We start from the raw sequence: 21,048 nt of genomic DNA, 5'->3' as shown, positions 1-21,048 counted from the left end.
AATCTGTACAGCAGTGTTGTTCCATAGCGAGGTATAAGGTTGTCTTAAATGAGATGCTCCACACATCTTGTGCACCTCTACCCAGACAGCTTTGGAATACCCGAGCACTGGGTTATTATGAAAGTCTTGTCCATTAGTTGCCGAGCCCTGTGAGAGAACATCCAAGGGTGTAAAAGGGCTCACTAGTTCCTGTTCGATCTTCATCCAGCTCAGCTCAGAGTCCGATCCTGTCCAGTGTTTGGCCAGTCTTGACATTTCAAAAGCTAAATTATACAACTTCACATTTGGGAGGGCCATTCCCCCAATGTCTTTAGAGGCCCACATTTTCTTTATATTCACTCTCGGCTTCTTGTTATTCCACAAAAAATCTTTAATTAACTTCTCAAATTGACTAAATATGTGTAAAGGAATTCGTACAGGTAACATCATGGAAACATAATTGAACTGTGGGGCCACCATCATTTTAATCACATAAATTTTACCCCATAGTGTAAGATTCAATTTACCCCATTTATCCAGATTTGTTTTTATCTTTAGGAGGAGAGGTTCCATATTTGAAAGCATAATATCCTCCAGTTTGGGTTTTAATACTATTCCTAAATACTTCATACCTGAAGGTAAGTACTTAGAATTGAATGGAGTAACGCATCTAGAATGACATGATGCTGATAATGGCATGCCTTCCGATTTGTCCCAGTTTATCTTATAACCTGACAACCCTGAAAATGACTCAACACATGTGAGTAGCGCTGGTAGAGACTGCATGGGATCCGTTAATACTGCTAAGATGTCATCAGCATATAGAAATAACTTGTGCTCCATACCCCCTGCATGAACACCTCTGACATCCCTGTTAGCTCGAATAGCCAAGGCCAGCGGTTCCAGAAATATTGTAAAAAGCAGCGGGGACAAAGAGCACCCCTGCCGGGTCCCGGACCTATTTTTAATAAAGCCAACCTGATCACCATTGATGATATCTGGTAATATTTGATCCAGGCGGGAGGCCAAAACCTTTGTCAAAATTTTGCAATCGACGCCCAAAAGGCTTACTGGCCGGTAATTTGCTGGGTCCGATAGATCCCTATCCTTTTTAGGAATAAGGGAGATCAGTGCTTCATTAAACGTACTTGGCAAGGAACCTATTTCTAATGCCTCAAGGTAAACTTTATGTAGGACTGGAGCTAAAATATCAATATATTTCTTATAATACTCAATCGGGAAGCCATCCAAGCCTGGCGATTTCCCATTCTTCATTGATGAGATCGCAGCTCTGACCTCTTCTTCAGTTATAGGCTCATCCAGTCTTTTTTTCTGTTCCCCAGAAAGAGTAGGTAATTGTAGACCTGAAAAAAATGTCTTCACCTCCCCCTCATTAAGTGCACCAGCAGACTTATACAAATCTTGATAAAATGATTGGAAAATTGAATTTATTTCTTTCGATGAGGTTACCACTTGGCCGTCTTTCTTAATAATAGATATATTATTTAAATTATCTTGCTGCTTCAGTTGCCTTGCCAATAGTCTTCCATTCCTTTCGCCACCTTCATAAAATTTTGTTTTAAGCCTAAATAAGGCATATTATGCCTTTTTGTTATAAATGTCATTCAGCTGGTATTTTAATTTACATATAGTCTGGTATTTATAATTTGAGTATTGTCTCGCTAAATCCTTCTACAATTCTCGTATTTCTTTATCTAAGGTTTTTTCCCCGTTCTAGATCACTTTTCCTAACTTTTGTTGCGTATGCAATTATCTTTCCTCTTATATATGCTTTAGATGCTTCCAAACTGTGGCTACTTTATCTGTGGAACCCATATTGATTTCGAAGAAAATTTTAAGATCCTTTGTTAACTCCTCACTAAAACATTTGTTCTGCAACAACATCATGTTAAGCCTCCAGCGACCCCTCTTCGTTCTATCTGTGTTTAAATCAATTTGCAACTCTACTGTGGCATGATCACTAATGACAATGGCACCAATCTCACAGTCGACGACTGAATCGACCAGAGACTTTGATATTAAGGCGAAATCTATCCTCGAATATGTTTTATGACAATTGGAGTAAAATGTATATTCCCTTGAACTGGGATTAACTAACCTCCAAATGTCCACTAGGCAAAGATCCTCTGTCAGTAAATGAACAGCCTCTCTGTCCCTGGGTGTAGACGTACCCCTGGGTTTGCTCTTATCAATTATCCCATCCATCACCTGGTTGAAATCCCCAGCCAATATTACCTGCCCCTCATGATCCCCTATTATCTTGTTAATTTTGTGAAAAAAAAAAAAAAAATATCTGGCTCTGCTTTATTAGGTGCATAAATATTACACAAAACTGTTCAAACCCCATTAATTAAGGCCTCCAAGCAGATAATGCGCCCTTCTTTATCATTATATTTCTTCAGCAACACGAAGCTTAATTTTTTATTAATAAGGATCAAAACACCATTTCGTTTACTCGAATATGAACTATGAAAAACGGAGCCCACCCAGTCTCGTTTAAACTTTTTTGCCTCTTCTTCCCCAGCAATGTGGGATTCCTGAATAAACGCTATATCTGTATTTTTAGATTTTAAGTATGCTAGAACCTTCTTCCTCTTAATTGGGTCCCCACATCCGTTTATGTTCCACGATATTATTTTAGTATACCTGTTCATCGCTTTCTAATAGAAATGGGTTAAGGCACACCTTGTGCGCTTTACAACACAACACAAATATATAGGCATAGGCACTCAATATTACAAAACCCATCTGGTCCTATCAAACTAGCCGTCATTAAAAAAAACAAACAAACAAACCTGAACAAAACCAACACCCTTCTTTGCATAGCAAACCAAAACAACGTTGCTAAGCGCCCCCTCCCTCCCCTCCTACCCAAGCCTAACTAACTTTAGCTTGAGACACCAAACTGTCCGTGGTCCGTGAGACACGCTAATCGTCCGATAGCAGCACCGCCGCCGCGGCCCCGTTGTGCCCATTTTTTTATTTGTTACCTTATTTTAAAATTCACATACACTTCTCCGATCTGTTACATCATGTCCCGCACTCCTCTAAGTCGACTCCTGCAGAAATTTCTCGGCCTCCTTTCCGTCTTTGAATGCTTTCTTTTGTCCGTTCCACGTAAAAATGAGTGTTGCAGGATACATCAGCCTATGCTTCACTTGTAGCTCTCGGAGACGCTTCTTGACCGGGTTGAATGCCTTCCTCTTCTCCGCCAGCTCCCTTGTAACATCTTCAAAGAAGGAAAGCTTGGCGCCTTGCCAATCGACTCCACGCTTCTCTCTAGCCACCCGTAGTACTTTCTCCCCAGCAGATGAACGTAGAAAGCGGACATGTATCACCCTGGGAGGCTCGTTAGATTCCGGCATTGGTACAGGGGAACGATGGGCACGTTCAATTTCAAATTCACTTCCAGAAAGCTTAAGTGCTTTGGCCAGAATCTCCGTCACATATTTGTCCACGTTCCCGGGTGTCTCCACACCTTCTTTAAGTCCAATAATCCGTACATTGTTCCTCCTGCTACGGTTTTCAAGGTCCTCCACTCGTGACCACAACGCCTCCATCCTTTTCTGGAATTTGTCCACTTTTGCCTCGGTAAGCACGCTGGCATCTTCCATGTCTGAGGTACGTTGTTCCACCTCTCCTAACCTCACTTTTATATCTTCCACCGAATCTTTCAGTTCTTTAGTGGCTTCTTTAATAGTGGTGACATCTTTTGCTACGACCTGAAGAGTAGCGTTCATTTTCTTAATTTCCTCAAAAACATCCTTTTTGCTCTCGCTCCCTATACCTTCCTCAACTACTGCTGGAGAGGCGGCCTCAGATGCAGGTGTATTTTCGGGCGGTTCCGGAGCGAGGCTAATGCTAGCTTGCTTCTTCCTCGTGGTAGCTCCCTTAAAAAAAAGTTTGCTTTGTTATTACCTGCCATTTTCCAAAGACGGTAATTCTTGAAAAACTTCAAAGTCAACAAAGGGTGTCCAATTTATGACTACAGCTGGAGTGTATGTTTCCAGGTTCAGAACATTAATCAACAGGCTTTAGGAGCGCCTCTAGTGTGCGGCCATCTTCCTCGGCGGTCCCACGTGACTCCAATAAGTGTGTTTTTGATCCCTTAAGTATTTTTTCCTGCTTATCTACTTTTTTTAGTGCAATGCCTGGCACAGTCAATATAAGTTGTACCTGTAATACATAATAGAAACTATACATAGTCACATATACACACACACACGTGTGCGTATGCGTATATGGGGGTGATCGTGGCTCAAGAGTTGGGAAGGTTGCCGGTTCGAGAGATTGATTCTCACACACACACACACACACACACACACACGGGGTGCAACGATACACAAAATTCACGGTTCGATATTTTTTCGATACAAAAAAAATGTTCATGCCTTTTTCATTTGTCATTTATTAAAATTATAAATATATATTTTAACTCAAAAGTACAGTTTTTAAATGTAATGTTGCTGAAACAAAGGGATAAAATAATAAATCTATCTGATCGAGAAATCACTCATCTTTGGAAAAGAGTTTATTACAGAGAAATGGCTCTTTCCAAAATAAAAGCTATACTATATGCTTCTTCTGGGCTATATTCTCAGCAGCATATTAAACATATCAGGTCCCCATAAGGAGAATCATGTGTTAACGGCTGTCTAAATGACTCGGGTAAAGTTTGTAGCATGCGTGCTTGTTGTTTTTGTCTACTTCCACTTGTCTTTGCACTAGGATGCTGTCGGAGTAAATGTGCAGTCATATTCGTTGTGTTCCCACTAGTGCTGTCAGCGTTAATCTCGTTGAAATGACGTTAACGCCACAACACGGCAAATCTCCGTTAACGAGCTACCGCTGATCGCCCCATGCGTGGGGCTGGACGGCGTCAACACATTAACGAGCTAACTGCGTTAACACACTAGTTCCCACCCATGTAATTGAGCATTGCGTGGCACATCCAACATACTGTTTTACATTAGTCCATGACGCGCTTACCTTCAGGGTCATACGTCACATGAAAACCAAAATAGTTCCAAACGCCACATCTGAATGAGGGTGGGGGAGGTTCAATTTGCCATGTTGCAACCAGAGCTTAACTTCTGTCTCGCTAGCTTGCCCTGCACTCAGTGAATCTGCGTTCGACTACTCCGCCTAGGCTGCACCTTCGAGCGCAGATCCACTGAGCGCTCAACACAGACAGCATCGTCAGAAGGAAAGTTGATAAAATAAATTAAAAATTTTGTATTGTTTGATACATATGCGTACCAAACCGAAAGCACTGTATCGAACGGTTCAAGAGCTCGAGAACATGTGGAGGGTGAAGGTCATGGTGGTCCCAGTGGTAATCGGAGCACTAGGTGCAGTGACTCCCAAGCTAGGTGAGTGGCTCCAGCAGATCCCGGGAACAATAGCGGAGATCTCTGTCCAGAAGAGCGCAGTCCTAGGAACAGCTAAGATACTGCACAGGACCCTCAAGCTCCCAGGCCTCTGGTAGAGGACCCGAGCTTGAAGGATTGACTATATCTATATACACATATATATCTATACACACACACACACACACACACACACACACATAAATAAATAAATGACAAACATGGTCTAAAATGTTCTAAAAGGTAATAATAATTATATCCAAAGGAAACAAGAAAAATATGCATGATATTATAAGAAGTATTTTGGTAAAATGTGGAAACGATCTCTTGGTTCCCCAGTTTTAAACTGTTATACTGAATCCTCACATTTAGTACAGGGCAATAGATGTACATGTGTAAAACTGGTGTCAATCTTCTCTCTACTTCAAGCAAGAAAGCAAAAAAATAAAGATATTAAGCTATTCTTTGAATTCACTTTACAGACTGACTTAAGCTACCAGTTTAACTTTGAAGTTGAATCTTCTGTGGTATAAACGTTCAAGCATATATTTGTTCCTGTCAGACAAAATTTGGTTTTGCTAAAAGTTTTTAAAAGTGTGGGTATATGAGCAAATACCTGCAGCAGAAGGATGAAATAGTCCACTGGGTGGTTGCGGGTGTAAAGATAGTGTGCTGGGCTCAGACGGTTGTTAGGGTCAAAGTGCACTTCCTGGTTGACACTGGGGTGACGGAGCAGGTGGAACAGGACCTTCTCAGATACACGTGCTGGGCTGAAGTGTTCCACTTCTACAGAGGCCAAAGGTCAAATAGGACAAGTGAACTCATTGTCTGGACAATAAATGCATTTACACAAGTTTAAGGCACTTGACGATTTCCGTTTTCCTTCTACCTTTACCATTTTGCAGTTTACAGTTTTTTCTGTTTTACCAAATCAAGCAGTACATTAGCTCAAGCATGCCACAAAGTCAAGCTAGGACAAATCACTTGATTTTAAAGTCATGCCTCACCATCTATGGATTTAGATGGTAAACCTAATGACAGGTATTGCTTTAAAGTTATCCTGCAGCTTTAGGCAGGCTATCTGCAAACTTTGCAACCCATATCCACCTCAGCTCCTCTCTGTCATACTGGACTGACTCAAAATGTGTCATATTTGTTGTTGATTATGAATCGGTCCTATGATGAGGCAGCATTTACGAGGAAGTGTGTGATTTCTTCCTTGTGCCTTCCACGTAATGTTTATTAATAGATGGAAATATCGTTTTAACCATGTCATATTTTGGGTTAACAATAGATTCTATTCTTTCACATCATGGGACCTACAGTGACTGCAACCGCACCTCCCATAGAAAGTCAATGGATAATTTGAAATGACCTGTCAGGTGGACACTTCCCTAAAGGGGCCCCAGAGCTTTTACCCCAAGTACTTTTTTCTGTATGGTGTTTGTACTTTTACTTAAGTATAGGATCTGAACACTTTTCTCTACCACTGGACGCAATGAAATTTGTTGAATATTGGCTGTAAATGGACTGGTTCTTATATAGCGCTTTTCTACTCTGAGCACTCAAAGTGCTTTACACAACAATAAAGTGGTGTTACTAGCTGTGACCAGTCGAGGCTCAATTCTTTGAATGCTTCAGTAGCTTTTGCCAAAGACATCAATACTGGACCTTAGGTCCAGAGTTGAGTCATGATATACAAGCCTGTTTTCAGACAGAGGAAAGATAAAGGTGAGAACTAATTAATCTACTATTAGTTGTTAGGGTCACTCTAATCATTTTTGCTGTGCTTACCAAGGCAATAATAATATGAGGAAGGGTTATGACTTAAACGTAGTCATGACTCATATGCAGCGTAGCTTCATGTTTAAAGGGAGTTCTTCCTTCCCATCAACTCAAGGAGCCGCTTACAGGGAATAGTCTATGATTGTTGGTGTTTGCTCAATAATACTGTAGTCTTGACCTTACAATCTAAAGTGGTTTGAAATGACTGGTTGTGAACTGACACTATTTGAATAACTGAAATAAGTAGTCTGGAAGGTTTCCTCTAGCATCTTTAAGTACACTGGCTGAACATTTTATTAGGTACACCTGTTCAGCTACTTAAACACAAATGTCTAGTCAGCTTTTTACATTACACCAACTCAACACATTTAAGCATGTTCACATGATCAAGATGACTTGTACAGTAAAAACAGAGCATCCGATCGAGAAGAAAATTAAATTAAGTGACTTTGAATAGTTGTTGGTGCCAAATAGGCTGGGCTGGATATTTCAGAAACTGCAGCTATACTGTGTTTTTCCTCTCACAATCACCTCTAAGGTTCACAGAGAATTGTTCGAAAACAAGAAATGTCCAGATGGAAGCGTTTTTTTGGGTGATAAGACCATGTTGATGACAGAGCAAAATGGTCAGACTACCTCAAGTTAATAATAAAACAACAGTAACTCAAATAAGCACTCACTGGAACAAAGGTATGCAGAAGAGCATGTCTGAATGCACAACACATCAAACTTTCAAGCAGACGGGCTGCACCAGGAAAAGAGCACAGCGGGTGCCATGACGATAAGTTGGCCATACTCAAATAGCTGCCACAATTACCAGATCTTTTGAGGATCACAGATGTGCAGTGGACAAATCAAATGGTAACATGTCAACATTAATCAAAACCTCTTAAAAAATGTTTACAAACCTTGGTGAATCTGCCATGAAGACTGAGGATTTGAAGCTGTTATAGCTGCAAAGGCTGAGCCCACATCATTTTAAACCCTCTGGCTTAGAATGGGATGTCACTAGGGCTGCCACGATTAGTCGACTAGTCACGATTATGTCGACTATTAAAATCGTCGACGACTAATTTAATAGTCGACGCATCGTTTGAAGCTTTGTAAGATCACAAAGGACGCAGGAATGAGTAGTAGGATTTAAGAGTGTAATAACGGACTGAAACAGAAGATGGCAGCACTGCATGTACAAGGATGCCAGCTGCCGTTAAACCCCGAAGAAGAAGAAGCTGTGTCCCAGAATTCATAGCGCAGCCCAGCGCAGTTGTCAACAATGGCGGCAGCTAGTTAGTTTTAACTTTACTCTTATTATTCTTTCTGGGTCACAAAATAAACGTTTAACATATTTTCAGGCGAGAATGTAGCTGTGTAAACCTCAAATATCTGCTCAGTTTATCAAGACACCACATATTTTCAAAAGCGCTCCGACGTTTTCGGAGACGTCTGTTACCCACTAGCTCGTTAGCTAGGCGGGGGCAAGGCTAACTAGAGCCGTGAGAACACCGGACTCCCGGCAAATCGTTTTCAAACCCACCGCCGTCTTTTGCTAGTCAGGTTAAACATATATATAAGTCAATTAGATAACTTAAAAATGTTATTGTTTGGCTTTCTTTAGTATTTTATTTGTTCCTGAGTAAATCGGTTTGGCTGAGATTAAAGTTATAGTTTTTGCACAGCTAAAACTGTCAAGCATACAGCTGATTATCAGAAGTGTGAGACGCTGGAGAATATACTCCGGTGTCCTGTTATATTTTAGAAAGCAAGGAGTTTATTAAACTTCACCGAAACAATCTGCAAATTTCATTAAAAATTAATAAACTACCATCTTGTCTTTATTTTTAGTTAGCACAAACACTTCAAGCTGTAAGCTAATGATAGTTATATAAGACCAGATGCTGCTGGTGCAATAAGCTGTACGCTGTACGTCCAATGGATGATGATCTGATTAGTCGACTAATCGCAAAAATAATCGGTGACTAGTCGACTATCAAAATAATTGTTTGTGGCAGCCCTAGATGTCACACAGTTGATAATGGTGTGAAGGCAGACGAGTGAATGCTTTTGTCAATACAGTGTATATTGGTGGGGTCACTGCATTAAACTTTCTAAAATTAGTTAGACATTACTTGACTATGCACCACTTTCTAGACAGCTGTGACACTGCACGTATTGCTAAATAATAGAGTCGGAGCCCCAAAGCTTCTTAAAGTTGTTGTTTTTTGTAATGTCAAAAAGCTAGTGTAGTGTAACTATGGTGTAACCTAACCTCTGCGTTAATACAATCTGAGAAGCAAAATCCTTTAAAGGGTGAACATGTTTTGGGAAAATGGGAAAAATGGGCAACCCCCATCATCAACTGATACCTATTTTAACAAGTATTTGGGTAAATAAAGAGCAGAGGCCCATTTCAAATTTAAATATGAATAAGTGGCAATGTGAACCATGGTTTTTGTCTTACAAAATTGAGAAAACAGTCAAATGTAAAACTATTACATTTTATTCTCCATAGTACAGTATGAGAGAAATATGGCAACAAGCAAATTAGCTTCATTGAGTCAATAAGCATGATAAATGATCCAGGGTTAACTCTCTGGAAAAAGGAAACTAGTTTGCAGAAAGCGAAATCTGGGTCAACAAATTTGGACAAAGACACATTAAACCTGCTGTTGAGAACATACACTTTGTGCCTTTTACAGACAAAAAGATATTTCAGATTTATACAGTGGAATATTTCGTAATAGGACAGCCTATCCAAATGAATCCTACACTCCACTCACGCTATGCGGTTTATCTGGACATCACGCACATTTATCCACACACAGACTCCAGCAATTCCTAACACAAGATTTTACACAACCTACACAATGTGGTCATTTGGTTATTAGAGCATACTCCAACCTTATGGTACAATGCTGGTTATTATTAAAATGAACTGCTGTAGCCAAGTCAGTAAGGATATCATTAGCAAGCCTTTCACTGTCATGTGCATATTTTTGTAATTGCGGAATTTGTCCCTGTTAGTAAATCTGGTGTTGTTGATGTTGATTCATGCTGAAGACATTGTGCAGAAAATTATTGTTGCTGTTTTCCTTTTCTTTTCTTTTTTTTGAGATGTTTGACCTAAAACTTTACTTTGTTGTTCTGACATTTAAATACAAACACATCTTTACACATTATACATTTACACATTTCCTGTAAGGGAAAATGTCAAAGTCAGAGACTGGTCTCAACTCCCCTTTAACCAGTTACTGCTTGGTTGACCAGGTCCGTGGCATAATCATTACATGTGCTGTGTTAAACTGTGACTATTTTATTCATGTGCTAGCTTCGGTCAGTAGAGATTTACAGATAAACACACATAATCACATACCTCTGGACAGGAAGCGGTGTGTGGCTAGCAGGAGTTGTGGTGAAGTTCGGATCTTGGGTTCTCCTTCAGGAGGCTTGAAAAGAGAAAACTCCTCATGGGTGCTGCGAGGCTCCAGAGGAATCTCCAGTGGAGTGAGGGGACGCTTTACTTTCCTGTCTACTGCAAGGGGAGTCAATAATAACAATAAATAACAATAAAAGAAGCAAAGAAGCCAATATTCCAAAAGACACTCACAGTAGCCATCAGATTCATCCAGGATCTCTGACTTGATGATCTCCTCTATGACATCTTCTAAAGTGACCAAACCCAGCACCTCATAGAAAGGATCTCCCTCTCCCTCATTGTTCACCTTCTGGACGATGGCCATGTGAGAGTTGCCTGATTAAAGGATAAAGGTTAATGGCAAATTATAGTGAGGAAAAAGGTACTTGGAGTAAAAAGAGTAACTCTGAATTATAAAGGAGACATAACAGGAAGGAGGGCTACAAAGTCATAACTCACACGAGTGATTTTCTTTAGATTCAGTGTGATAAACTTACTGTTTAAGTCGTTTCCAGTACAAACTTCTTAGAAATCACAGAAATAAGCATCTATTAAATTCACAACATGCCAGTGATATTCTGTGTGGACTACATTAGTCAGGACAGGCCTGCACTAATTTAGAGTTGGCAGTATAGCAGTTCTGGCACCTCTTTACCTTCTATAGAAAAATCAAATTAAAGTTCAGGGCAGGCGTCAATGATGATAAATATTTAATTAATGAAGTCAGATACAGTACAAAAAGCAGGATCTTGGGTTGAGATGGGTTGTAAGGCAGTTTACAGATGCATAACAGACACACTGAAGCCACTCAAATAGTGCCCTATATGAGATTTACTAATAAAATGTGTAAAACGGAATCAGTTGAATCATCATCATCATCATCATCAGCTAATCTGAAGTGGGATTAGCTGGCATTCTCTGCTATTCTCAAGATTGTCTGTACAAGCATATTCTTTTGCAATAAGAGCTACCAACAGCTAATTAATTGTACTTTAGTATACATTTGTTAAAGGTCAATAAAAATATAAAATATATAGGCTACTCTGGCTTTATTTATTTACTTTATTTATATCACTTCTCAAAAGGATGACATTATATACTTATCTATCAAGGCTTATTAGCTTCAGGATCACAGCAGTCAGCCTGGTTCTGCCTCTGTCTCTTGTTGTTGAAAGGGGGCCAACTCATAAGGGACTGTCTAACTGTTTCGAGTTTCTCTCTCTAATACTTTAAAGATTTGATCAAAGCATGTATCAGGCGTCATGAGACTTGAGACTTTTAATAATTCAGGATATGAGCAAAATGAAAGCTCCAAAATAAAAATAAATGTAAATAAAAAAGGTGAAAAGCTTGCAGCATGGCAACTCTATAATTTTCTATGATTCCAACCATTCCCACAAATCAAACAGCAGCCAACCTTTTTTGAATTCCTCCAACATGGCATCTAGTTTGGTATCATTGAACACAAAGTGCAGAGGGTGATTGTAGAACTTGGTGATAGTCGTCATTGGGGTGCAGTCTTCTGGATCAACCAGAGCCAAGTCTTTCACATAAAGGATTTCCACAATGTTAGACCTGAAGGAAATCAAACAAAGGCTTATGATTGGTATGAATATGTGAATAACTCCCAAAGACCTTTCCATTGCACTCTTATGGCTACCATTATATTCATTCTTTGGTAAAAATGTTGAAGTTATAAAAGGCCTGGACACACATACTCTGGTTATTATTAAGAATATTTTGCATGTGCTAGATTATAAGAAAATATACACTTGTGCTGTTGTCTTTTTTGTCATGGTGGTTTCAAGGAATAGACATTTTTAAATGAGTGAATCCAAGGATTTACATTTATTCAACGTTATACCAAGAAGCCTAATTCAAAGCTGCCAATTCTACAGATACTCTGTTCAGATGAGGCGAATGCTGCCATGTCAAGTTTTTAAGCCATGTTTTTGTTAAGCTATTAAGTGAGTGTTGTGTTGCTGATCCCACCTCTCTTCCTCATAAATGGGCACACGGGTGTAACCACTCTGCATGATCTCAGACATAGTGGAGAAGTCTAGGACAGCCGAGCTAGGCAGCATGAAGCAGTCTTTCAGAGGTGTCAAGATGTCCTCCACGGTCTTAATGCGCAATGTCCCACGACTGAACTCCTCCTTTACAAACTCACTACAAACATAATGAAGAAAACTGAGTCAACAATCAAGTCAATTATCAAATCTTCTAGGCCAATCTTTAAGAACCAACTTCAAGTCAGGTCTCAAATCCTACAAATTTAATGCAGATTAGTCCTAAAAAGTCTATTGAACCAAGTTCAAGTCGAGTCTTAAATCTTTTGAAAATGAGTCTGAGTCCAGTCTCAATACTTAATCTGTCTAAGGTGTTAATACAGTTAGACCAATACACACATGGTAAACTGAGTCTTGAGACTTAATCTGGTTCAAGCATCAAATTTTTACAGTGTTAGGCCAGGTCATGTTTCAAATCATTACAAGGCTACTATGGGGTCAAATGTGAAGTCTGTTAAAAAAAAAAAAAAAAAAAAAAAATCTAAATTTCAAAATACTCTCAAGACTTTCAGATCACGTGTGAGTCAAGTTTCAGGTCTTTCATGGGCAAGTGTTAAGAAGAATATAACAATTGTGAAGTCTTTAAAAAGAAGTCCACCCTCAGAATAATCTCAAATTTTTTTGGACTAATCCAACTAGAATATCAAGTGTTTGGAGATCTAAACAAAGACAACTCCTAAAAGTCAAGTCTTTCGGGTTCAAGTTACATTTCAAGTTTCTACGAATGATGTTCCTGTTAGTCATTGGTTATGCAAACAGTACAAGAAAGCACTGGCCAAAATCACACCAAATGCTTCTGTTAAAGTAAACTGGGATGTCTGGCATTAATCATGAATCAAAGCATCTTAATGTGTCAGACATTTTAATCAAATATTAAACTCAAACTTAGCAAAGAGTCTGTGTCTGGAACACTAAATTGTTCCTGTATGTCAGTGAATCTAACATAATGTACCATAAGAATTATGCACTGTAGAGTATGACAGAACACACTTTTTGTTGGTTATGTCCTATAGTATCTTTTTTTCTAGTTCTGTTTACTCTGTATGTTCAGAAGCATCATGTGTTTTTTTCTTTCTTAAAAAACAAACAAACAAACAGATCAGGGTTTTTTTTTTAAACCAAGTGTCAATACTCATCGCACCTCTATGTCAGATCTCTGTGATACTCTCCCAAGTCCACTATATTTACCTGTAAGGATCATTCACGTTTGCCCGTACCATCTCCATGGCCCTCTCCCTTATCCCACAGGTACTGATGTCTCTCCTCAGCCCCAGATCCAGAATCAGGCCCAGAGGGCAAGACAGGGGGCAGGTAAGCACCATGCAAACCTGGGCCAGCCAGGTCAGACCAGGCGCCAGCTGGAAGCCGTAACCTGAGCACAAGATGTGAGGAGCCAGCTCAGCTAGGAAGAAGATAAGGAAGCCGCTGTTGAACACAGCAGAGACGATGGAGCCCAGTGCCCGGTACAGGAGCACACCGAGGACAGAATGCCCCAGAGCACACAGGAACAACAAAGAACATGCCTGCGGTGGAAAAGACATGCGTTTAGAAAACACTACTTCATTTGCACCTTTCTTTCCCTGTGGCTTCCCCACGTGCTTTTAGAAACTCACCATGAAGTTCCCCCTTCTCCTGATCGGCTCCAGCCGTTTGGCGGCTCGTTTCTCCTCCTCGGATCCACAGCTGTGTAGGACATAAAGCTCGACTGGGTCCAGCCACAAAAGGCTCAAGTTCACCGTCCTCAGCAATCCGCAGATCATAAGCACAAGCACTATCAGTACGGCCAGACCCCACGGCGGGATGTAGTCTGCTGGCAGATCCGTGTCAGTGTTTATTCGCAGTCTGTCCAGGCCCGCAGATGTCCATGTCTCTCCACTCCGCACACACAGGTGGTAGTAGGTCTGCTCGTTGCCAGCTTCCCCCTCAGAGGTGCTAACCTCCACAGTTAGAAGCACGCTGTGCGCATCGTCGAGTTCTAAATTGGTCACCTTTAACTTGGAGTCCTGGCGGTTGGACTGCTCCTCGCAAGGGTCCGGTGTATCACCGACAGCCCCAGCCGCTCCGCCAGCTGCTCCTGCGAACGCGACCCACGACAAGCTTCCATTCAGATTAAACCCGAAGACACGGAGCTTAAACGTGGCTCCTTTTGGTGCTGAAATGATACGACCCTTCATGCACAGCGGATCCACTGGTTCTTCCAGCCGCAGCCCCAAAACCTGCGGAGCTTTCTGGCTGCAGGCGCCGTACCTGATTCCGCAGAACAACACTACCATCAACAGGAACCGTAGACCTGCTAGGCTGGCCACCATATTGGAATTGGTCAGTTTGGCTTTGCCTAGATCACGTGACTTTAGCCCCGCAGCGGCCCCGCCCCCCGGAGGGTTGAGCCAATGAAGCAAAACAAACAGCGCAACTGAGCTGCACGGCGGCCATTACGGTTCCACACGCGCGCGCACAGGCCTCATCCGCGAGTGTGGATCTGTCGTACATGTTGCGGTTTTTTATTGCGTCACATCCCTTTCAAGAAGAGCCGAGTGCATCCGGTAGTGAATTTAAAACCGCGACAGACTCTGGCTCCCATTTTCTGTCACAATTCAAAACGTATCACTTTAGGCCTCTTTACTTGCTGTTAAACTAATACAGCTGTCAGTACTGGGAGAAAATGTCACAGGCTGTTTGGACTTTTTTTTAGGCGGGCGGACGACCATGATGAGACCAAATTGAAGCAAAACTGAAAACATTAACATAGGACCAGTGTTGGTCAAGTTACTTGAAAAAAGTAATCAGTAACTAATTACCGATTACTTCCCCCAAAAAAGTAATCCCGTTACTTTACTGATTACTTATTTCCAAAAGTAATTAGTTGCTTAGTTACTTTTAAAAAACACGATTTACAACCTGAACAGGTGATAAAGCAATAGATCTTTCAGCCCAATTCTACTTTTTCTGCATAATCCATCATACAAAATGTAATCAAATGGAAAAGTCTCTTTTTAAAACTTGTTTTATTAGTTTTAACCTTTTAACTTTATGCATCAAGCAAAAACATAATTATATGCAACATTCTCCGACTGGAAGAAATTTGTTTAACATTTAAACTTATTTTCTGCACATTCCAGCACATAAAATATATTTTTTTTTTTTTGTGTTTACACTCACTCTTTCAAATAGATGCAAAATTATTTGAAAGAGTTATTATTTATTTTCTGCTGTGCAAAACACAGCAGAAAATAAATAAAATCAAAGACTAGCAGTCCTTTTGCTCTATTTTCACCTGTAAAGCAGGAGTGGCGTAGGCGGAGGTTTGCCCTGGTGCAGGTGTGCCGCAGCGGTCAGTTGAAGAATCTGCGAGTTTCTCTGTGAGTTTCCCATTACGTGGTAGCGCACTCCCGGTGCTTGCTTGGAAGTTTAGGGGGTTTTTTCGCTGTAAAAAGTTTTCTTCCGATGCACAATGAACGCTAATGTTTTTGTCACTTTTTATGTAATCAAACTCAGTAAGTAAGGCCAGTACTTCCACGCTTTAGACGCTGCACGCTCATACTCTCTCCCGCACTCGATCCATTGTTGATCTGCACACAGCTGTTGTCAAGAATGTCGCACTCGCTTATGTCACTGTCATGAGACATTCTCGCAAAAAAATCATGGTTTTAGTAACGCAGTAACTCAGCATTCCTACGGGAAAGTAACAGTAATATAATTACCGTTTTTGCAATAGTAATCCCTTACTTTACTCGTTACCTGAAAAAAGTAATCAGATTACAGTAACGCGTTACAAGTAACGCAGTAACGTTACTGGGCAGTAACGCGCATAGGACAAGAACTACCAAAGTAAATCAGGAAACATGAGACAGTTCTCAAAGACGCAGACTAGGGAGGGAACACGAAGCACAAAAACAAATGTAACTGGACGTGGAACATAGTTTTTGTCCTTATGTCATCAAATGACACCTGGAGAAGAGAGACACGTATGTGAGAATGCTGTTTGTAGATTACAGCTCAGCATTCAATACCATCGTTCCCTCGAAGCTGGACAGGAAACTGCAGGATCTAGGACTGAGCAGCTCCTTCTGCAGCTGGATCCTTAGCTTCCTGTCTGACAGACGCCAAGTGGTCAGACTGGGCAGCATCACCTCATCCCCCATCACACTGAACACTGGTGCTCCACAGGGGTGTGTACTGAGCCCTCTCCTATACTCACTCTACACCTACAACTGCACAGCCACTAACAACTCCAACATCATTGTGAAGTTTGCGGACGACACTACAGTGGTGGGTCTTATCACCAATGGTGATGAGACGGCTTACAGGGAGGAGGTCAGCGCCCTGACCCACTGGTGTCAAGTCAACCATCTCACCCTCAACGTCGCAAGACAAAGGAGTTGATAGTGGACTTCCGGAGGTGCAGAGAAGTACACACCCCCATCACCATCAACGGCGCTGCTGTGGAGAGAGTGAGCAGCTTCCGGTTCCTTGGTGTACATCTGACTGAGGATCTTACGTGGTCAGTACACACAAACAAAACAGTGAAGAAGGCGCAGCAGCGCCTCTTCTTTCTCAGGAGACTGAAAAGATTTGGCATGAGCCCCCGCATCCTCAGGACCTTCTATCACTGTGCCATTGAGAGCATCCTCACTGGATGCATCACCACCTGGTATGGCAACAGCACCGCCTACAACTGCAAAGCTCTCCAGCGAGTAGTGCGGTGCTCTGAACGGATAATTGGAGGTGAGCTTCCCTCCCTCCAAGACATCTACAGGAAGCGCTGCCTGAGGAAAGCGGGGTGGATCATCAAGGACTCCAGTCACCCCAGCCATAAACTGTTCAGACTACTTCCATCAGGAAGGAGGTTCTGCAGCATCCGGTCCCGTACCAGCAAACTGAGAGACAGCTTTTTCCATCAGGCCATCAGACTGCTGAACACCTCATAGACACCTCAGCTTCACTACTGGAACTTCAACATTATGCACTCCATACTGTACAGTAATGCCACTGTTTTGCACATGTCTCAACTCTGTATATTTTTATATATTTTATTTATTGTTTACTCTATTTAACTTGTAAAATATGTGTGTACACACACACACACACGTAGAAAAATATTTAGTATACACATCCAGGAATGCATATACTATTATATATTGTACATATATTTATTAGTTTCAGATGTAGCCATTCTTGTATTTTGCTTGTTTACGTTATTGTATTTGCACAACTCTGTTGCTTGTGAAGCTCGCACACAAGAATTTCACTCACATGTACTGTACCAATGTACCTGCACATGTGATGTGACAATAAAAGTGATTTGATTTGATTTGATTAGAGATTACCAGGTATAAAATCACCACTTACTAACCAATCAGGTCTCCAGAAAGTGGTGTGACCACTGGAAGATTCCTTGGACTTCTCCCGGAAAAGCAAAGCGATCAGTAGTGTCTGAAGTCTTTGTATTTCCTCGATGGTACTATGCAGAGAGCATCAGGTGCAGCTTTACTGCTTGATTTTTTTCTGTAGAAAGCAGTTTTTCAACAGTATTGTTATTCTATAGACGCCAATATATTCTAACATAGGACAGAATCCTTGCTGAACTTATAAAATCAAACAAATCAAAATCATACATAGATTAAGCTTATGTTATTAAATGTAATCGTCTTTTTAATTCAACAGCATTAACTCCGCAACTGGAAGAATAAAAATAAAACGTTTGGGACTACATTATGTTATGTCTGGAAGTGCCATGTTTTACTGATCGTAGCAACTAGCAACGTGCTAGTGCTTTATAGAATATTAGTACATACAGTGCTACACACAGCCCATTGGTTTATTTTCATTACCGACACTGGATTGCCCAATCAAATCTCTCAGGGCAACTGGTCTCTCCCGTACCTTCGCTGTGCCCTTACGCATCTTGTAAAACTGAGTTTAGTGTGGAAGAAGTGGCGAAAATGTGGAGCTAAAACGCTGAAAGAGAAATAGAAACTAAAAATAAATGCAGGAAAACGTGTCAAATTAACCGACATGTAGAATATCTGCTGCATCGTGAACTATATTACCAGTAACAACTAGAAACCAGGCCTCACAGAGCGACAGAGGAAGGTGTAATCAACGTGGTAACCAAATTGATAGAGGGACTCAAGGATTCAGGTAAAATGCGTGGATGCTTTGATCATGAGCCACACCTAATAGTTAAAGTGTAGCTTTTTAGTGTCATATGCTGCAGGGCAGTGAAACTAAGAGCCAACCAACAACTGGACCAATTACAAAGAAAGTCTCTCAATATCAATGAATTATGTACATAATCAACATAGATTTATTTTTGATGCATTTTTGTGAGTGATCATGATTGGTCGCCTGGACCAAAAATGCCAGGCCCGATTTATTTGTGCCAGACCAGTCCTGCGCTGAGGAGATAGATTTTATGTGTGTAGGTTTGCCGTACCTGAAACCACTGAAGTGCAAACTCTGCATTGCAGTGCTACGGTAATGTCTGCATTTTAATTTGATCATTTAGAAAATGTCATTATGCTCGATTCCAATCTCCTGCTGCTGGGACTGTATCTACTAGAATACAGGATTCCCACCAAGAATACCTATTAAATCAATCAAATTAATTCCACTTTGATCTACAACAAACTAAAGCTATTTCCATGTCTCCTTTATTAGACAATAAGTTCAGGGTTGCAAGCATAGCTGGACTGGCCATCAGGCATACTTGCCTGGTGGGCCGATGGTGATTTTTCGTTTTTATGGGCCTATGATTTTTTGTTGTTGTAACGGCATAAACAATGAAAGGTGGTGGATTGGCCAGATGCTGGCCGATGTGTAAAAATAACTCAGTTGTTTGGTGGTGGCTATGGCGGAGCTTCCACAGATTCAGTAACATTAGCAAGTGGTGGAGGCCAGCAGGTGGATGATGGAAAGGTGAGGCAGGAGGAGGAGAGACCCGAGGCGGTCCGAGTGTCAGGTGAACTGAACTTCAGGTAAGAAGTTATGACCTGCAGTGTATCTGAGTCAGATATAAACCAAGTTTAGGTGTAATTTATTTCCGTTATGCTGACTTTTTACCATCAGTTACAATAACTCGTACTGCGTGCTAGCTAGCATGACGGAGTTTCTATACAGCTGGGTGGGTGCACTCAGAAAAATAAAGGTGCCAACTGGAACCAAAAGTGGTTCTTTAAACTGATGCCATAGAAGAACCTTTTTGGTGCCACAAAGAACCTTTCAAACAATGGTTCTTTGAAGAACCATCAAGAAATGGTTCTTTGGAGCATCTTTAATGGTTTTTCTGGCATGGCTGGCGGAGTGAGCCGTGTGGTGTGGAGGAAAAGGAGGACCCAAAATGCAGGCAGCCGACTGATGATATGAGTAAGAGTTTATTTACAGGTGACAGTGGCAGGAACAGACAACGAATCATGAGACATACTAACGGAAACCTAAACTGGGAAAACTAAAGAGCAACTAGAAATCCTCAGGGCACGGGGTGAAAGGCAGAGAGACGCAGACTGACGGAGGATACCAAAAACGCAGAGATACACAGATGAACGCAGACGAGCCGACAATGAACACAGACGGACACCCACTAAATATACACACACAAGGTAATCGGGTAATCACACACAGGAGGGAAGAACAGCTGAACCCAATACACATGAGGACCGGAGGAGACAAGCTGAACACAATGACAACAGACACAGACTTTCAGAACAAAACAGGAAATCTAGAACCCAAACCGGACACAAGGGGGGAGGACACAGAATAACTAGAACAGAGGGACATAATCATAAAACACAAAACGCTGGGCCAGCACCATGACATTTTCAAAGAATCTTTTTAAAAATGGTTCTTTAAAAATGATTAAAAATGTTTTTTTAAAGAACCTTTTTGAAATGGTTCTTTAATGAACCATTTTAAACCATTTTAAATCTTTCAAAATAAAATCTAACATAAATTGAATTTGAGCAGGGTAAAATAAATACGAGCACAGCATAGACATATATTAATGGTTTATTGCCATTTCGTAGTATACCAAAAGACAAAAAGGCATTTTAACCCTCAGCACAACATCACAACTAATACATGTCACATATTAGTCATTTAAACAGTAATAATCTATAGATAACACAACAATACATGTATTGTTTAATTAATAAAACATCAGAAAGTGATACAAAACACATTAGAAATAGCAATAGCTTCATAACAGACCAATAAAATCAACACATTTTCATCAGCAGATGTTTGCATGTTCAGTAAAAATATTTCAACAACAAGTTTTTGATTAAAATGATCAATGAACTTCAGCGTTATGTAAGGCAAGTTTCATGTTGGACTCATGGTCCTTTGTTAGTCCAGTTTAGGACAATGTCTCTGATATATGTATCATATCAAATATATGTTATATCAAAACAACCCC

The 21,048-nt window shown here is 40.8% G+C and overlaps 1 protein-coding gene across 4 annotated transcripts in view; it reads right to left on the bottom strand.

Moving 5' to 3' along the window:
- Positions 1–14,944, bottom strand: part of cnnm3 (cyclin and CBS domain divalent metal cation transport mediator 3) — a 32,852-nt gene extending 17,908 nt beyond the window's left edge. For 3 of the 4 annotated variants that reach the window (XM_085360053.1, XM_085360056.1, XM_085360054.1), the window contains exons 1-7: positions 14,249–14,944; positions 13,824–14,158; positions 12,559–12,735; positions 11,984–12,141; positions 10,759–10,902; positions 10,525–10,683; positions 5,986–6,155 (exon numbers count right to left, since the gene is read on the bottom strand). In XM_085360053.1, the coding sequence (XP_085216179.1) occupies positions 5,986–6,155; positions 10,525–10,683; positions 10,759–10,902; positions 11,984–12,141; positions 12,559–12,735; positions 13,824–14,158; positions 14,249–14,944 (1,839 nt within the window). The remainder of the gene's footprint in view (positions 1–5,985; positions 6,156–10,524; positions 10,684–10,758; positions 10,903–11,983; positions 12,142–12,558; positions 12,736–13,823; positions 14,159–14,248) is intronic. The other variant, XM_085360055.1, reaches the window with a different exon arrangement.
- Between the last annotated feature and the right edge of the window lie 6,104 nt (positions 14,945–21,048).

Source organism: Diplotaxodon limnothrissa, linkage group LG7 (genome assembly GCF_057381915.1).
Source record: "Diplotaxodon limnothrissa isolate DT_005_m linkage group LG7, D_limnothrissa_male_GT1.1, whole genome shotgun sequence".
Taxonomy (NCBI): Eukaryota; Metazoa; Chordata; class Actinopteri; order Cichliformes; family Cichlidae; genus Diplotaxodon; species Diplotaxodon limnothrissa.
This window is presented reverse-complemented; position numbering and strand designations above follow the sequence as displayed.